General features: G+C 39.3%; 1 protein-coding gene across 1 annotated transcript in view; it reads right to left on the bottom strand.

Moving 5' to 3' along the window:
• RMDN2 (regulator of microtubule dynamics 2) overlaps window positions 1-20,169 on the bottom strand; it is a 50,843-nt gene that overhangs the window by 14,545 nt on the left and 16,129 nt on the right. Inside the window, exons 6-7 of the mRNA XM_056357384.1 lie at window positions 10,474-10,549; window positions 8,692-8,769 (exon numbers count right to left, since the gene is read on the bottom strand). Coding sequence (XP_056213359.1) covers window positions 8,692-8,769; window positions 10,474-10,549 — 154 coding nt within the window. The remainder of the gene's footprint in view (window positions 1-8,691; window positions 8,770-10,473; window positions 10,550-20,169) is intronic.

The raw sequence follows: 20,169 nt of genomic DNA, 5'->3' as shown, positions 1-20,169 counted from the left end.
CAAAAGTCTTTAGGGTTGCTTCTCAGTTTTGGAGTAAATACTGCCCTGTGCCACTGTACTAGTACAACTTATTTTGCAAAAGAACCTGTAAAAGAACGTTTTATACTCTCAATTTGCCAGCTCAAAGCACACACAGCCTTTTAGATTTTAGATTCTCTTAACAGGTACTGTACAGATTAAGAAACACATGATAAAACACAACATCATTGATATGAGATTATTCCAATGTACAAAGCTTAAAGTACAGTTTAGGTTTCATAAGACCTCGGCATATTTTAAAACCTACAGCTATAAACAGTGCTTTAAAACTTTAAAAGGTTTTCATGAGACATACAGCTTAGCATGATAGTTCATGTACTTGACTACTTTTCAGTGTTATGAAAAGCTGTTGCTACAGTCAAAATGTGAGTGCTTTTGGCGCTTGCAAACAAGTTCCTTTGTCACATGAAAGCTGGCAACAACCACTGTTCAGAAATAGGCTTCAATTTTTCCTCTGAAAATCTGACAAGTAAGACTTGCCAAAGACCTTCCCTTTCAGGAAGATGGGCTGCTATAAAAGGACTTCAGGGAACTGTCACATGGCCACACAATGTACGTGACTTCCTCCCTGACATATACTGACAGAAACTGCTCTGGTTACTGCCGTAAGGTACTCGGCTCCATCGCCTAACCTGGCAGAATACACCTCACATCTCTAACGAAGGATGGAGCTGCTAAGAAATGCGATGGCAGACTGGAGCCTGTTTAAATGGAGAAGTGAAGCCACCCTCCTTCGGACACATCTACTACATCCATAAAGAAAAGTCAGGACTTTATTCCTTCACATCGGTATTTGAACCACAGCACTGATGGCTCCTGTCACAGAGTACAGACGAGTTTAAAAATGCTAAAACCCAAGGTTCTATGGTTTCCTAGAAATTTCTGGCCTGGTCTATGCAGAGGCAACACAGAGAAAGGATATACACAGGCAAAGAAAGAGAACCTCTCACTGGAGACCTGGAGGTGAAATGTAAGTCACACAGGGACATCTCTTTTTCAGAGGGAGCCGCAATTCAAAGAACAGAGTTGAGCCTTGAATTCAAGTCTGTCCTACTGCTGTAAAAATTAAAATGGTTTTGGATAGCTGTAGATTATTCCTGCTTCACTCCCTGGCTTCTCAATCTCTTCAGGGCTGTTGCTGCTTCCCCCGCCCTCTCCAGCTAAATCCAGCAATTATCCAGTAGATGTCAGTTAATCATGGTAAAATATAAAAATCCATCCACCCATAACTACCCACAGTCATCAACCAGAATGCTTCTCTCTTGAACAGACATCAAGCTCTACGTATTTCTTGTTGCAAACTGCCCTAAAAATACCATTGCAAAGAGTACAAATACAGGCCAGCACGCAACAGGAAAACACATAGAACCATGTTTTCCATCTGGCCCCAATTACTCTAGCTACATAAGAGCAACACTGCTTGGAGACAGAAGGCATCCTCGTCCAGTCCTGCTGGTTGTTCGGCAGGGTCCAATGCCTTATTTGTTAAATGCCGTCACTAAGTCTTTCACACAAAACCACTAAAAATTATATTCCAGAGAGAAACAATATTAAGAAAAAAAAAAGCTTTTTTCCACCCTCTTTCTTTCACATATCCCACTCTTCAAGCGTCTTCTAAGGGAATTAAGTGTTTTTTACAAAAGCTCTCCAGCAATCCCGGAGTTGTTCTTCATTGAAGCAACAGGATGTTTCCCCACTCCGCACTGCAGTGCTTTCACACTCTGTAACACACTGCAGCATGCTGGTTAAACCTTCACATTGTAGCGATGTATATAATTCCCTCACACATTTAATTTCCTTAGCTGCTCTATAGTTTCTGAGATATATTGAAAGAATTTTCGCAAAAGTATTGCTCACACCAATCCACTCCTGCAGCATTCTCCATTCTTGGAAGAAGAAGGGGTTTTCTGTATTTCGAGGTCCATCATATAGACATAGAGGTAGCTTACAGGGGGGCAGAAATAAAGGGAATGTAAGGAATGTATATGCTTACACTGTTTTCTGCAAGACCACACAACACCCTGGAGATACACGTACACTTCACAGATACAATTACCACACACGTGTCTCCTGTTATGCAACAGCGAGGAAACAAAATTGCAGTTTTTCCATGTGGAGTTATAATTACCCATTGAAAACACAACTTCTTCCTGGCAGTTGTTTTGTTTTCTTACAAGATTTAATCAGAACTGATTTACTGAGGTTTTAGTCTTTATTTTGCCTGGCTTGGGTGCTGCTTTGCACTATTCAAACTTTAAAAAGCCCAAACATATAGGCACTTGGCCATTTTTACATTACAAATCCCACCAACCTAAAACAATGTTTGAAAGCAAAAGGCACGTATGCACAATAGTGAGTTTTCTTTAACATGCACTGGCTCCAGCATTATACTTTGTGACTGTTACACTGATAGTCTGAGAGTTCTGTAATGTTTTGAGCAGTCAGACTTATATGCCACTAGCTTGATGAATTCATTGCAGCTAACTCTAGCCATCCATAAATGAAGTGCCTAGTTATGCGAGTTGTCCAGGTTCCTTGCACCGGCGATACAGAGAGAGGTATTCCCACTAGGCAATTCCTCTTGGCCTACATTAGCCAGGGATGGACACTCTTGTCTGTCTTTCCTTCAGCTACAAAAGGAGCACAGACAGTTATACCTTGTGGATGGCTAAAGACAGGTGAGGTGAGTCCCATCCCAACAGCTTCACCACACCCAACCTGAGTCAGTCTGCACTCCCCCATCACTGAGGCGGGACAAGTGGAGAAGACCTGTTTTATACAAGACACAAAATTGCGTCCTGGAGCAATAAAGATGAACAGGAAATTATACCTTTCCCCTAAACATATACATGCAGTCTTTAATCTGAAATAACTTTATTAGAGCAAATCTTACGCCACGTTTAGTGACACGGAATCATCATTCCTACTATACCAACTTTATTAAGCATTCTCCGTGTATGAGCAAGCGCAGGCAACAGAAACCCTGGTGTAACATGCTCTAGTGTAGTGCAAATTTGACTTTTACAGTCAAGGTTATTCCAAATAGTGCAAAGCATATGTGGAGGTCCATACAAAGTCAAGTACAGAGACTGTAACTGTTATCAACTTCAGCACAACAATGATTTCACTTAATGCATGTTCCAAGAATGGTATAGGACAGCAGAAAGGAATAAGAAAAACAGCCACTGCAGCAAGTAATAGCTACAACAACAAAATTAAAGAATGAAGACTGTCCTTGCCCTGCAGATGACTTCTAAACTTCAAGTGAGTTTTGTTTTTTCAGGTCTCCCCAGCCCTGATGTTAGTGTCCCCAGCAGCCTGAAAATTCACAAGAGCACTGCAAGGCACCCTGTGTTACCACAGAATATCGGGTTTTAATGTACTGGGTCGCTTGAGGAACATCACTCCCCAGCTGCCGCACATGAGGAGAGCTAGTCCCACTCACTCCAGCAAAATCAAAAGCCCAAGGGAGCACCAGCCAACTCCTGAACATCCCTAGGGCTGGAGGGGCATGGGTCACAACAGCCTGGCCTCTGCCAAGGAGAGGCCACACTTCAGCACCCCAAAGCTAACAGAGATACTTGTCTCAATCTCTCCTGTAGATCCATCAAACAACAAGCTCTCATGCATTTATTCTACACAGATCTCTACTAATACCCAAGGTGGAAGAAAGCCACCCACAGAGTTTAATGCAGCTGACTGTAAAGTTTGCACCCAGCATGCTCCTATCAGGCCTCTTGTTCTTCTGAAGACCAAGGCAGAAAACGTAGTTCTCCCCTAAATACTGGGAAAAGGGATTTCCTAACATCCTGTTCTCTCCTTTAGCCTAGGATCAGCAAAAATCACATATGAACTAAAACACTGGCTGGAATTTGGTTTTTTGTCTTCTGCTTGTTTTTGATGAGACACAAACCCTGCCCATTGACAGATCTTCTCAAATTCCAGGATGTTGGTACCAAGGAAACTAACCCACTTGGAATGAAAATACAGCCAGGACTGACTTGCAGCCCTAAAGGATTTGTTCCTCCCATGTTCCCTTGCTAATAGCTCACTGAAGACAGACCACACAATTGTCTTCCATAAAGGAAAATCATCCCATTGATCCAGCTTCAGTAAAATATTAATAGCACCTACTTAAATATCTCCAGAGAGTTTCTTTTTCTTTTTTATTACAATATATAATGTAAAATTGTATTAAACAATTTTGCAATGTTTTTACTTCTGGAAGAGATTAAGTAACTGGACAGCAGTTTTAAAATATTGGCTTCCAACACAAATACTCTCTTTTTTTGCCAGCTGAGGAACCAGGACAGTCTGCACAGCCATTCAGGCATTTATCCAACTTGAATTCCCTGGGCTTTTCACTTTCCAGTAAGGAAAGAGACTTAGAGAGCACACAGACAAAGGAAACGGGTCAATCTGTGTAACCCAGATACTGGGATACGCCACAGTTGAATCCAACACATGACATGTAACCTGCAAAAAGAAAATCCCAAGAGAACTGACTTTTAACACCCCACTAGCATTTACTAGAGGCTCTGGTCCAGTTTCACAAATACCCATTGTTCTACGCCAGTCCTGTAATTGCAAGTAGCCGTAAGTCTTAACATAAAAATCTTGTGTTTTAAAATCTATTCTAAACATTAACACACTAAAAAAAAAACAACTGACAAACACACAATTATAAAGGATTAACAGATAATTGCATCCAAAACTCTAAGGAAGGAAAACTAATTCCCATACACCACACACTACGGATCAATTCACTTCTAATAAATATTTCTTGCTGATCTGAAAAGCAAAGTAGATTTCACTTTCTCTTAACAAAAACAAAGCTGAAACTTGAAAGGCCCCTAAACACTGTACTTATTTTACATCATGTGAACCAACCCAAGCATATATTTAAAACATTAAACCTTCCCTAAAAGATACATACTTAACAAAGCCTGGTTTTGTCACAGAAGGCTGAGAAGGAAAAGCTTCATCCATCAAAGACATTTAAATAAAAATTGTTTTGCTACAGTTTTTCTTTGGAATAGTAACATGTCTTTTACATACTAAAAACCAGTTTACTTTGCTTACTAGATATTATAAAGTATCTTCATTACACTTATATGGTAATCATCTTTTCCTATTATCCATTATCACTAAAGCTACCCTGGAAAAAAATTACCACCACACAGAAGAAGTTCATATGAGCTCTGGGAAAGGCAGTATTAAAATAACATTTGGTATGGTTCTGCAGTTATCTATTACTAGTGGCATTCAGTTATGTTTGCTCAATCCATAAAGAAACAGGGCATTTTCCCTCCTGTGACCTCTGCAAAACAAAATAAAAAGCATCAGAGCTATACCTGGCTTCTTCTAAACACAGCAGGTGTCAGGCAAAATTTTGCCCACCATGACATCTCTGAAACGACTGGTGAAAATCTTGCCTGATCGCGATACCAGACGTAATTTTCTAACAAAGCTGAGATGATATACACATCCAAACAGAATCTTCCTGTTTTGTATAGCTCTACTGGCTTTATAATGGTGAGAGAAATAAGAAACAGTAAAAATTGTTTTTTAGACAAGGTAGCACACCATTGTCACTGGCTTTGCATCATAGACAAACCCCCACTGCTGCAAGGCAGTGAAAATCCAGCACTTTTGTCCTGCTGGAAGGCACTAGGGCACTTCGCATTAGCTTCAATTCTGGCCCAGCAAGAACAACTGCTGAGTAAAAAATTTGGCATTGCTGTACCATTGCTCTTTGCAAGGGACTGTGTTACACTGAGGAGGGTGAGAAATGGCAGTCAGAGCCAAATTCTGGCAAAACCCCACAGATCAAATAGCTTTTATTAGTACAGCGTGCAGTCTCTAGATATAGGTTTCAGCCTTCAATAAATCTGCTCCATTTGCCTCTATTACAATTTTTCCCTAAAAGTCTGTTCAACTGCTTGTCATTTGTGAAAATGAATTGGAACTCTGAGTTACAACACCTGAAGCATCCCCTTTTACACTCTCTTATGCTATAGCTATTTTTCTCAGTTTGTCAGCCCCCCAAACAGTGCTAGAAGATAATAATGAGATCCCCCAACACTAAATGGGGAGTGAATGAGAAATGTCTGACTACACTAGGAAGATTTAAGTACATCAGGTTTCCCTATAGTGTTACCAAAGCCTATAAAGTATTAAGCACTAGGTATCTTTAACTACGCTGCTTCAGTAAAAGAATACATGACTAAAATTAGACAACAATACTCCTGGAAGCAACACTTATGAACGGACAAATATCATGGCTAATCCTAATTTGACCCCAAAGTCAGCTAGGCTAAATGTAAAAACTAACATTCTTTTCTCAGCCTTCCCTTTTTCTTCTTGAACTTCTTTCCCAAGCTCAACTGCAGCTAAACTAAACAGAAAAACCAGAGGGTCTAAGAGGAGCACTATCACTCCATCTACAGGTTCCAGTACAGAGAAGGAATGATAAATTTATTTTTCAAGGACCCTATCGTAATCGCTACCCTGAAGAAATATTTGGAACCAATGCCACAGTCAACAGTCTACTTTTGAGAGACTTGCCACAACACGAGACATCACCGTCTGCAGAATAGGGCTAAGGAATTTGCCACATCTTCCACAAGCTCTTACAACTATCTGCATCACATGAAAGGCCAAAACTTGCATTAGTGGATCAGCATAGAAACCTATTCATACAGTCTAGTAAAACTAATGAGGATATTGTCAACTTCACTGGGCTGGGGTTAAGATCTAGCTTTCATAGCAGAGCCTTAAAACTAACTTAAAGCATAACATCCCAAATGATGGCCTCATTCTGCTACTGAAAGCGTGCAAAAGACAGTAAGTTTTTAAGAGCTGACAACTCCAGAAGTTAAAACATAATGTTATTCAGTCCTAAACTTGCATTTATTTCTAATATGAAAATCTACTCAAAGTGTTTCAGATTGCTATTTTGTCATGGCAGTCACAGAAGGCAAAGAAAGAAAAAGAAAAATCAGATACCAATCCTTAAGTATTTCAGTGGCTACATCTGTTTAGGCAGATTGTTGCACTTAATAAAATGCAGGTCACGTCATACTCTAAAGCAAATGCTAATCTGTGGCTTCAGTGTTCAGTAAGGAAGATTTGCATAGATGTTGCAAGCGTGGAACATGAGTTTGTAACGATACAGTGCAATACACCACAGGTATTACTCAGTCAGGGACTGGCAGTGGTCACTAAAATGAAACAAGAGTAAAAAACCAGTAAAACAGGAACAAAGTGAGGTATACTGAGATCACATGCTAAGTTTCCAAAAATGATAGCTCAAGTGAGAAATTGGCCATGAAAAATATCTGGGAGTATTTGACATAAAAGGAAGCCGCAGTCAGCTGCTGGACACAGCACAGCAAAGAGCACTTAGGGAATCACTGGTGAGAGAGATGCTCTTCAAAGGTAGGATAGCAAGCATACTATAGGACAATCTTCAGCAACTCACTTTTGCATAGCTAATGCTAGTATTCAAGAATACAGTGTGACAAAATGCAAAATGAAAAGCTCTTTGAAAAAGTTGGTGTCATTCCTTATACAAATCAACTGAGAAAAAATGTAGTTGCTGAAAGCTCTTTGAAAGTTAAATATATGATCTGAAAAAACTGCTGAAAGATTACTTTGCATTAAGTCTTGTTGCAGATAAAGACAAAGTCTGCAATGTATCACAGCAACTCCTTTTCAGTTTGCAGGCACTTTGTAGTGACTAGCACTGGAAGTAGCTGGAGGAAAAAGGCAGGGCTGGCATTCATTGCGCATTAGCAGTTATTATTCTAAGAAGCCTCCCAGCGATCTTTTACAGTGTAGACTATGCAAGAACATTTTCTTCTGATGAAAGATTCTTCACAGCATTAGAGATGAAGCAATAAGGATAGCCATCTGAGCCATCAAAGATGTGAGCTTTAGAATAAGGCAGCTCTCATATTACAAGCACAAGCACCATTTTTCTACAAAAAATTAATAAATTAATCAACAGCTAAACATGTAAACCATTTATTTTAACTTTTCATATATGAGTACTTATCACTATGTCATTAACGCAACATTCAAAACCACCTGTTGTGCTGGCAAAACACAAATTGTATCTCTTGCAAAAATTTTTGGTGAATTATGTTTTTATACCCGCATCCTAGTTGTGTCATTGTCCTGGAATTTGCCAAACCAGTATGGTAATCTTGCTGCCACAGACATAATCCCTCAGCACGTTAAGTGCTTTTAACTTCACTTATGGATGGGGAATAAACTTACCAAAAGGCTATGTTACCAGCCCAAGTCACACAGAAAATTTGTGGCAGAACAAAGAACTGAAACCAAGAGGTCACTCTTCCTCCCTTCCAAATATCAGTTATTTTTCATTCATACATTCAGATAAGAAACCTGAACACAACAATGAGGGACACATAAGCACAGCTTACTTAATGCACATGACAGGAATGGTCAGCAGTTAACATCACACACGTGGAAGATAATTCAGAAAATGTAAATGCACTGCTCCATTTCGCTCAGAACATCTACTTCAATAAACACCTACTTTGCTTTAAGACCCACTATTTCATTTCAAATGCATTATCACTTTTCAGTATACTCAATTAATATGTTAGAGAAAAAACAACTTACTGAATAGCACCATCTTCCATTTAGGTAATATAAAAAGGGATCTTGAGGCTTAAGTTCAATTGCTTTGTCTAGGTGCTCCTATTAGGAAGAAAATCAGTGTCACTTTAGATGTTTGTTTGGCAAGTGTGTTTACATTCTAAGATGTTTGCTGCAAATCATAAACAAATTCAGAAATTCTCTTCTGCTGCAATTCTTTTCAAACAATGTAAATTATTTTAACTAGCAACCCCCTTCCTCATGGAGGAAAACCACAAGCAAAACTATTTAGCAACTTCGCACACAATGCAGGAATGCATGCTGTATTTAGAACATGACTAAGCAGCTCTAAAGTTCAAAGAACTCAAGAACTTTTGTCTTGAAAAGGCTACCACTTCAATTAAATTAGTTTTATTTACAGTTAGTATTAGGAAACTGTCACACACCGCATCACTGAGAAAGCAACCACTCTTTGATAGATCTTTCATGCCAGCACCCATCATCCGAGACAAAGCATAGCCTCTTCCACCTTGGAATGTGACTGTCCCAACGAAACAGTACATGACACAACAAACTGTTACTATAATGTGGAATTCAGAAAATAAAATGGTTCTGTTTATAGTGAAACCGTAAAACCTAGAAGGTACTGATGAGGTGCTTCTTCCAAAACCATTTTCATTACAGGTCAGGAGTATCTTTATTTCTCTAATTTACTAAAGAAAGCTCTTATTGCTCAACGTAAGCTTGGAGAAAAAAAAGAAATGTGTTATTTCACCCCTAACTACTATTTGTCTCTCAAAATAAATTTAACTACCAAGGCTTCTTTTCTCCCCCGCCAGTTATCTTTGTTTTTCTAATTAACCCAGTCACTAAAATATCTGTCACACACATCTAAGAGCCTATTATTCAGACATTTTGTCCACAAACTATTCAGATAGGAGCTATGTTTTCATGCTATTATTTTCCCAAATCCTTAACATTTCCAAATGTTTCACATTGATTTCGGTAATTACTTGTGAAGAGGAAAACCTCCCTGAGAAGGCTACTGCTAACACTGTGGGCTCTTTTTAAACTCCATCCTTAAACAACGGCAGCACTTGTGTTATTTGTCATTTTCCCTTCGTTCCCAGCTTGTCCCAGTGCTTGGAGCTTAGCTCACTTGGCACAGCTCAGATGTAATTAATGCTCTCTCATAGGAAAGCTCTGCAACGCTGCAAGCCCTTACACGGACATGATGTGACGGGGACCCATCCTGGGCCCTCCTGGGGAAGTGGAACACATCTGCTGCCTCTCGTTGACAGGTAGAAAGGGAGGACATGGGCCCAGAGGGCAAGGGATGGAAAGCGCCTAAGCAACGCCAAGGACAAGGAGCAGGAGAGTAGCACATATAACACAAACTGTTGACTCTTCAAAAACACAATTACTTTTGAAAGGACATTGTTAAAACAAGAATTACTTTTTAGGGGTGGCATGAAGGATGATTGCAGAGCTGTGTTAGTTCAACACTTAATAGTTCCTATGTTTTTATTTTCTAAAATGAATTGTTACTCCCTTTTCCTCCCCACTTTTGACTACAAATTAAAAGAGAAATCTTAGTGCTGTTCCCAGAATCCTACCTCAATTCTTATATTTTGTAAGCATATAATCTATTCACATACATAAAAAAAACTTTTTCACGTTAAGATCGTCACAAAAATAGACCTGTGAGGCTGAAATACTGCATTGGAAAAGTCTGTCTTTGATACTATATAAGGAAATAATTTAAAGGAATAGCTTAAAAAAACCCAAAAACCTACAAAAACATACCTTAAAGAGATAACCATTCCTGATTTTGTTTTGTACACTTTCAAACTGAGACATATAGCCACACATAATTGCAAACCTGAGAGGGGAAAAGAAAAACACACACACATACTTTTTGTGATTGAAATAAACCTTTGAATCAAATTACAAAATATTTCAATACCTAATTCACAGATTAAGACCTGTTTTTCTTCCATCTTGATGGCTGGATAGAAGTTTGGCACGGGCCGTACATATTAAGGTACAGACAAACAAGACAAAACGACAATGGAAACAAGAAGTTTAAATGACATTGTTAGGGCTGTCAGTGAAGTGAAAAAACGGATTTCTTCTTGAGAATTTCCACTATTCAATTCACACTGTGACACTTCCAGGCTGGCTCCAGCACTGACAGCAGTGTAACTGGACACACTGTGCTCTGCATTGCAATGCACCAGGAAAATGAACACCATCAGCCACGGTACCTCACACAGGAAGGCAAATCCTCATGGTGTGCTCAGCAAGAAGCTGTGCAGACCTCAAAAATCATTCACTGTCATCTTTTATCCTTCTTATGCACCTTGGTGCATGTATGCACCTCTAACGCTCTTAATATCTTTAAAATTTTATAAAAACATACACACACATTCTGCTCTAACAGGATCACTACTGCTATTACTGCTGCTAAATAATTATTATTATTATTGCTATTATTATTATTATAAATCAGAGACAATGACAGGGATAAAAGAAATGTGAGATCATTTCTACAAAAAATTTGTATAGTTAAGCAGGTATAACTGATAATATTTTCAGAGGTCCCTACCTATAAAGAATCAGGTTTCCTAAGCAACACTGTCTTATTGACACCCTGCCTAATTTCTATTGCTTTTTCCTTATTACTTCAACAGCTATAGAACCTACCATACATAAGGAATCTCTTGCACAGATGTCAATTGTACCTTCTTTGGACCCATTTTCATTGGCATTAAGACAACTTTACATTTCTGTATAGAACTAACAGAACTACAAAAGATATATTTAAGCAGCATAAACTAATACAGATTATTTCTCTAGATTTTTCAGAATTCTGCTTTTGTATTAAAGATTTTACAATGCAATATCAAAAAAATTAAACCTTAAAGAGAGAAATCAAGTTGAAGTCCAGAGAAAAACATGAGAGTTAGGCAAGAAATTGATGGAGTTAATTATGGTAACAGACCTGCAATCTGTAATAGCACATCCCGTTTTTAAGCATTACTAAACCTCAGCTTTCTTGAATTTCTTTCCATAATGTAATTATTCAAGCTCCAGTGAATCCCCATTAAAATGTCACCACTATCATAACCATAGAAATTATTTTATTGCTTACAGCAATACCTAATGGTTTTACATTAGAAATATTCATGCTACAGGTTGTTGCGTTTTCAGTCAGTGAGCGTTCCCAGGTAAGGCATGCGTGTTGGCACAACAGCGGTAGCTGAATTTCTAAGAGCTGCAGACAGACTGTCAAACACTGTTGAGCAGGACGTATGTTGCGACCAGTGTGCACCGAACAAAATCCGGCTAATGGCACCACTGCTTCTGACAGCTAAGGCTGCAGGGAGAGCGCGTTTCATATGGGAACGGGCTGCGACTGGGGGAAAAAGCAAGGGGTGGGGGTCAGGAAAGTTCAGGTATTTAGAAAGAGGGGGAAGGTACTGAAAACTTTATTAAGCTGAAGTAACTCAGGCAACATTTCCCCTACTGCTTTCACTCATTAAGTGCTAATCAGATAAACTCAGCATACCATAGCTAAACGGATTGCTGCTACAAAAGAAAACAATGAAAAGCGAACAAGCTAATCCAGCATCTTGCAGTATTTCTCTGTCTGAGCGTGACAAGAAAGAGGGTCTTAGTTTAAACCAGTTCAAAGAAAAACTTCCACTTACAGCTAAAATCTCTGGGGAGGGAAATCCCAATAAATTTTTCACTGAATGAAAAATAAGCCAACGTACTAACTTTAAATACAAAAAAATAAGAATGCCCTTCATGTATCAGCGTTGGGTTGTTTTGTTTTTATTCCTTTTTATACTTTTGAAGTGGGCTAGGCAGGCAATTGGTATAAATCAATTATTTAATTTTTGGAGTTCTATGGTATTTCAGATATTCATTTCCTTTCTTAAAAAAAAAAAAAAAAGGTTTTCGCAAAGTTTATTTTCACTGATGCAAAGGGTAGCATTAATCATAGATCCACAGAATGGTTTGGGTTGGAAGGGACCTTAAAGACCATCTAGTCTACCCCCGCACCACGGGGAGGGACACCCCCCACCAGCCCAGGCTGCTCCAAGCCCCACCCAGCCTGGCCTTGAACGCTGCCAGGGATGGGGCAGCATCTCTGGGCAACCTGTGCCACCAACAATCAGAGGAAACGAGGATGGAACTAAGCAGAGATGCTGCCATCAGGTCCTTGTCATTCAGTCCACGTTCCCCGGTGGCCTCCGGCGGGGGCGGGGGGGGCAGCGCGGGGTCCCGCAGCCTCCCGCTGCCTTGTCACCTGCCCCACCTCGTGGTGACACCCGGGCACAGCAGGCACCCCGGGGCACCGGCCTCTCACAGCGCCTTTACATCGCCACCTTGTGCGCTATTAGAAAAATTAGGAGGGGAGAAATAAAAAAATTGCCATACAATAACGTGCAAATGTCCTGTGAAACGGGTGCAAGGTACGTGCTTCTGTTAGAGGAACGGCTGCTGGCTGCCTGCAGGGCCACCGCCTGCCTCACGCCCTCTGAATGCCAAGGTTAAAATACGGCTCGGACCTCCACTGAGAAAAATCACAGAGAAAACCGTACCAACAAGGCGCTGCAGGGAAGTGACCCAACGCTGCTCCCACGTAACGTCAAACACCAGCCACAGACATGTCAGCTAAACAATGATCACGATATCATCTAAATAATCATCTAAAGAATGATCATAACCTCATTAGGACAGAGCACTTCTGTTAACACAAAAAAAAAAAAAAATATTTCCAGGTGGAAGAAAAGTTACCCACACAAGCATACAGATCAACCATCCACAATTAACACTCCTTTTCCAAGTACAATTAACCTAACGCAGTAATAAGCCAGCACCACGTCCCTTTGCTACAAGCGATGTCTCTGAAACTCAGACTTGCAAGAAACAGCAGTCGACAGCAATGGATGCCAAGTGCCTACGCAGCCCTCACGTAGAGGGGTCCAGATCAAGGTGAATTAAGGTTTTCCCTTCTGGTGTTCCAGAATTTCTACACATATTCAGACACAGTAAAACTGTAAGGGCCATACTTTACCTGCTGCAAAAAGAAGAACAGAGGTTGATCCAGTAAATTTTATCAAGTCTGTTCGCAAGCAATCTGAACTTTAATATCAAAAACGCAGAGTTGCTACCAACACAGACTCTGGCAACCACAGTTTATCCCATAGGAGATGGATTTACAGAAGAGATTTAAAGCTTCAAATTAAGATAAAGCCACAATAAGACACTCAAATATAGCAACTTTTACTTTTTCCCTAACAAATTTCACAGGGCCAAATTCAGAATTAACATCCATCTTGCCAGGCTTGTTCCTCCCTCTTCCATATCCCCTTCCATGTATCCCAACTCTAAAAAAACCTAAAAAAACTCTAAAAAAACCCATGTAGACTTTGGAAATGTGTGGGTACAGGGCTTACATTTAGAACTCAAGGTCTCCCTTTTAGAGGCCTAGTATGAACAGAAAAGTTTTTAATTGCCATTGGTATGACTTTGTAAACAGGAGGAAAGTTTGTGATATTTACTAACAACCAAAGAATTTAATTCATCTGTGTTATACCTATTTTTCACTCCTTCCTCTTCACATTTGGCATGTAAGATATTATGAGTATAGACTAACTAGTGTGTGGGTAACACAAAAACAATCCAGTGAAAAGAAAGTTCATTTCCATTCTGGTTCTGAATGCATTCTTGCATCTCCCCATCTCTGCACAGCTCAGTCCTGTGCTTCCCATTTTATTTCTTAGCCATCAACTCACTCACCAGTTTCACGCACTTATGTATTCTGACAGTCTCTGCAATGCAGCCAAGACGCTCAGGCTTTCTTTTTAATCCAGCTTCAATGAGATATCAATGCCTATGCAGGGAGATTTTGCAATTATATGACTGTTTACGACCCCTGTTGCATTACTCTTCCAGAGATCACAGTTTGGCATACTTCAAACTGTATCGCTTCCCTTCCATGGTATTTCATCTCTAAAAATTCATCTGACGCTAAGTTTCCGTGCAAAAGTAAAGTATCAGTTTGCTATCACCTTCCTCAGGCTGGTGAGGGTATGGGAGCAGTGGCTAAAAATGTGAAAGACTGCCAATATACAGAGTAAAATGCGCCAAGGTGCAAAGTGAAGTGTTTAGGTGGGCTTTGTTTTGTTTTCTTTTTTTTCTTCTTCTTCTTCTTGGAATATAACTGAGCCTACACTGTAGAAATTGGCAGAAATATAGTTTTTAATATAAAAAAAATCACCAAAGCACTGCAGCTGAGCTCCAGGGAAACATCAGATGTAGGACACACTTGCGTAGGTGACGCTTGCAAAAACATGGGAACCAAACCAGTATTCTAGTTTAAAAAAACCACAGAAGTAAGGACATATAAGAATTCTGGCTTAGTAATTTATTGCAACACATACAACATACCAAAACAAGGAAAAATGCTGCTGTTAATGCATTTTCACAGAAGTTCACCAGTAGAACATGTGGATGCCATTTTCTGCATTTCTGGCGTTGTGGAACCCACAACTGTGTTAAATTTCTGTGTTCCAGAAATGTAACTTTTATTTGTTGTAGCAGACATTTTTAATCATTATAGGTGCAAACACAGTCTTGAAGATACTGGTAAGATATAGTCTTCAGAAATGTGGAAACAGAGTGAAACAATAGCTTTCAGAGAGGGTAATACAAAAATTCTCCCTGACAGAAATGTATTAGGGGTCTAGATTGCCAGTACTACTTCCTCTGTGACCATTCTGGTAAAAAATTTGCAGTAAATAGATCTTTTCACATTTCATACCCACCTCCTTTGCACTTGCATAAGGGTGCTGAAGTGTTTCACCAATGCACTGCTATTTCAATAACTTTTTCCCTGGGGATGCATGATACTCCTTCTCACAGGCTGGACTACAGACCTAAGCTCAGTCCCTTGCAAAGGGCTACTGTCATGCAAGTGCCAACATCTGATATCTTGCTTCAGCGGGGAGGAAAACATAGAGAAGAAAGATCAACAGATTGAGAACTTGGAGAAGGGACTACAAATGCCCTGAGGCATTGCAACAACATTTCTGAACTGGAATATTCCACTGACCTGCCCTATGGAAAAGAAAAAAAACAAACCAAAAAAACCCACCCAAAAACCAAAACCCAACCACCAACCCAAACAAACAACCCTCCACTAGACTGTGATTTCTTTTTTTTCCCCATGAAAAGTGACTTTCATCAGACCTAATCCCTAACCCCAGCAACCACACAGTCCTAATGCGTGACCTACCACTATTCTCTCTTATTTAAATGCTCTAACCAGAAATACACAAGAAACTATAGATCCCCCTGATCCACTTCCTACAGAACAAGTTACAGCTTTTCAGAAATGCCTTCTGAATTTGCCTTTCTATATTTGAAATTTAAAATTATTTTTACCAAAATAATGATGTAATTTAAGGATTATTGACTAAGGTTAAGCATAATTAATTAAACAACATAAAATAAATTGGACAACAAAGATTGCTGTAAAACTTTTTTGGTCTTCCCATGAATCAAATGCAGGGCAAATAACTACTAACCCAAACCCTTGTTACAGCAAGTTTTGACTCAAAGTATTTCTGCACAAGGTATCAACTGCTGAAAAATAAGACTGTATAACAGGAACAGATGCTTCTAGCTCCTAGGTTATTTGTCTCTTCTAAGTCTAATTAAGGGATAATTAAGGGCAGAAAGATGCATGGTATGGATTTAATTTTAAAAGTTGTAGTAGTATGATAATACTGTACAACATATTCAGTAATTTTAAAGAGTTTTGTTTCACCAGAGAATTATTTTTAAGCCATTGCACCTATAAATCTGACAAATTATCCATTATAATTCTGTTACTGAGAGTACACAACACATTCACTTCTTTGTGGGATGTTTCTGTAAAATCCCTTTGCACGTACACGCCACCTAATATGAAAGCTCTTCCATAAGAGCTATGTTTTTCCTGCTTCCGCATAGCTCCCCACATTCCTGCAAATACCCAAGTTATATGCATTTCAGAACCTGACTTTATCGTGCTGGATACTAATACCTCTTAAGCTTAAAAATTATTCCATTGATTGAATCCCAGGAGAAACATAATCCCGGTTGCATCAAAATAGTAATTGACTTTCTTAAGAACCGTCTTCTGAGCAGTTCTTTACGCTGAGAGACTTTACCATCTTTTGCTCGCAAGACACATGAGTTAAAAGTTTCTACATTTCTGAATACTTTCTTTGTGTAGAAACACAACTTTCTAAATTTCTGAATACTTTGTACCTCTCAGGTAATACAAAACACCTTCTGGTGAGACACTCCACTGTTACACACAAGCCTCACAGTATGTATGTCTAGACTTCCTCACTGCAACACGCTCTGCCTGGGACTATCACTTCTTTCAGTTTTGTATATCTAGTACAGCAAGTCCACTCAGAAGTCTAAGCCATACTAGCAAGTCAAAGATTCCCTAAACATCAGGTCTAGCCCAGGCACAAGCTTAGCACAAAGCGAACGTAGGGGTCGACATTTTGAACTAGTCTTGGAAATGAGTAACAAATACCTACAACTAACGAAAGCTAATATGATTTCTATAATTATATCCTTCTCCATTTTTTTGCTTACTAATACAGGTCAGCCAAAACCCCAAGTAAGTTCTAATTATTCATGTAATCAACAAAGCCAATTCATTCTCTTCTGCAGTGTTCCCTCTCAGCAAGGGACTGTCAGCTCTAGAATCTGCTTCCATGGACAACCCTGGGCTTGTGAAACTTGTTTCTGTGCTTCTGAGCAACCCACATGCACATGACAGAAAAGTTTTAGGGGCAGGTGTGGTTCAGGGGGAGTCTTCACTTAAAATTACTAGGTTTTCACTTGATAACCTCACTCAAATCTAAATGAAACACATGCTGTGTGACTCCTATTAGCAGGTCAGTTTTATAGAGTAGCCCAAACTTAACAGCAGCGCTAAGTTTGTGGCAAACAAACCAAAGCTCAGTGCAAAGAACGATCTTTTAAAGCAAATGTCATGAACATTGTCCACATCTAGTAACCTCTCTGTTCTTCGCAAAACCTGTACCAAGGCCTCAGCAAAAAAGGAAGTGTGGGGTTCTGGGCAACAGCAGAAAAGCCTTCTGGACCTCTTCCAAACTCTTGAAGAAAAAAAGAGCAACAAACCCCCCACAAACTTTAAAACTCACTTGTTTTGCAAAAGAACTTAAAAGTGATTGTCAGTTTTAAATAAAAGCACTATTAACATGCCTCTACATTTTGTGTTTTCTGTAATCATAAAGCTGTAAAGCAATGCCATCTGAAGCAACTATAGCACCAAATTGTTCACACAGCACTTCCAATTAAAATCCGGACAATAAAGATGCTCCATGGTCCAAGATGAGCTGTGAGGATTCACAGCTATCAGCTGGGAATCACTGACCCACAAAAAGATTTTGTTTGAGGCTTGTGAAAAACAAGAAGGCCTACAAGTGGCTGATGCCAAATTTTGCATGCAAGTTCCTTCACAATTTCAATCATTGACATGGGTTGAAAAAAGCAACAAGTCACTCAGAATATTTACTCTGCCTCTCTTTAGGGTGGTCATACAAATAATAAAAGGTTACAGCTATGGTTTTGCTTTCCAGTGTTTCCATTTCCTTCTGTTTTTTAGAGGTCACCATTCAAAAAATCTGAAGGTTTTTTGATCTCATTGGCAACTACAATATTAAGTATGATCACATGTTTTCAAAAATCTGGATTTAGATACGAAAATTATTCACAGCTGCAAAAGTTCATTACCCAAATCAACTGACTACTTCAAGATAATTTGCTCTGTTTTTTCTGCATATATTTTATCACATTTAATTTGACAATGAATATTGGCTATTTGTCAGCATTCTGATCAGTAATTTGGCCACTTTGATTGTTGATATACTTCACAATACTGTTTTATAAAAAAATACAGGTGATCTAAGAAGATAAATGGCATTTTTTTGTTCTTAACCGAAGTAAATATGAGAAATAAGGCAAGACAGCTGAACTCTAGGCCTACATTAGCAAGAGTTTGCTCATGGGACCATTCTGTTAAATTCTCTGGCTGGAGACAAAAGATACATTCTACTTCCTAAAGAGTTTATAGAACTCCCATGAAACAGGAAAAACCCTGCTCTGGAAAAGGGATGTTTTTGCCAGTATAACTCCATCTGCACTAGTCCTTTACTGGAACGGTTATGTCAGTCAGGGTGTGACAAAAATGTATTTATGTGGTAAGCAGAGCTTTTCAGCAGCAGGGATAAGCCTCAAACTTTCAAAGATGTCTATTGCCCTAATCCTTGCTTGACAGGCTAAACCATTAAAATGTGCTATAAAGCAAAACACAGCAGCAAATGACCCTTTTTGCTGCAGAGGAAATAATTTTAAAGACTAGTTCAGCTCCAGTGAGGTGTTCTCTATTGACTTAAAAATCCAAAAGTAATTGAGGCTAAAAAAGAAAATCAAAGCACACGGCTAAGCTAAGAATATTGGATGGGTGCTAAAGAGATATATAGATATATATGTATCTCAGAGCTGGATGGCATATTTAAAGATCTACGTATCAGAAACGCTAAATACAAACTGAATTGCAACTTACAAGAGACATTAAGAGGCAGTAAGAAAAGCTGCTATAATCACAGCAGAAGTAAAAGAAACATAAGTGAAAGTACAGAACAATTAGGAAGGAGGAAATAATGACAAAAGATGAAAACAACAAGGGTGAATTCAATCTCTTCTTCACTTATATTTCCCCTAACCCCCAAGGGTTAACTGTAAGTAGAGAGCAAGGAACAGGACCAGGGAAAGAACAGGCCTATCATTTAATCCTCACTCATTTAGTAAGCCATGATATATTAAGCAGTTTAAGAGAACATCAGAAATAATGCATGAGTGGACAATATAGATAGCAGCTATACCAAACATGAGTTACAACCTCAGATGTGCCGATAGGAAATATCAACCCCCCTCAGAAATAAGAAAGTGCAGATTAGCAAGAAATGAACCAAAACTTTCCTTAGTCAAGGTCAGAAAGGTAGCTAATACAGAATGAGAAACTTACATGAAAACCGAGAAAACTGTTCAACAAACAGATGGGCTTATCTTACACAGGCTAAGATTATTTACCTTATACAGCTTCAGAAAATTTTACGCTGGCAGAGAGATGAAAAGGAAGGATTTTGGTCTGAGACAGCATTGCTTTCACACTGAGCCTGCTTTCGTGCTGAGATGCTCAACTGCATATCGGATCTCCTATTACAGTCAATGGAAACCCTGTTCAATTCACAGGTCCCCAGCCTGGACACAGGTGCCTATTGCCACTGGAGATGCCCTAGGGCTTCCCACCACTTCCACCTGCCGGCCTGCAAGGGTGCAGACCCCCGGAGGTCCTGTGTGGTGTCTGCCATACCATCCAAATACCCTGGCACA

The sequence above is a fragment of the Falco biarmicus genome, chromosome 12 (assembly GCF_023638135.1).
Source record: "Falco biarmicus isolate bFalBia1 chromosome 12, bFalBia1.pri, whole genome shotgun sequence".
In the NCBI taxonomy this organism is placed as follows: Eukaryota; Metazoa; Chordata; class Aves; order Falconiformes; family Falconidae; genus Falco; species Falco biarmicus.
Note: the sequence above shows the minus strand (reverse complement) of the source record. Positions and strands in the feature narration are given on the sequence as shown.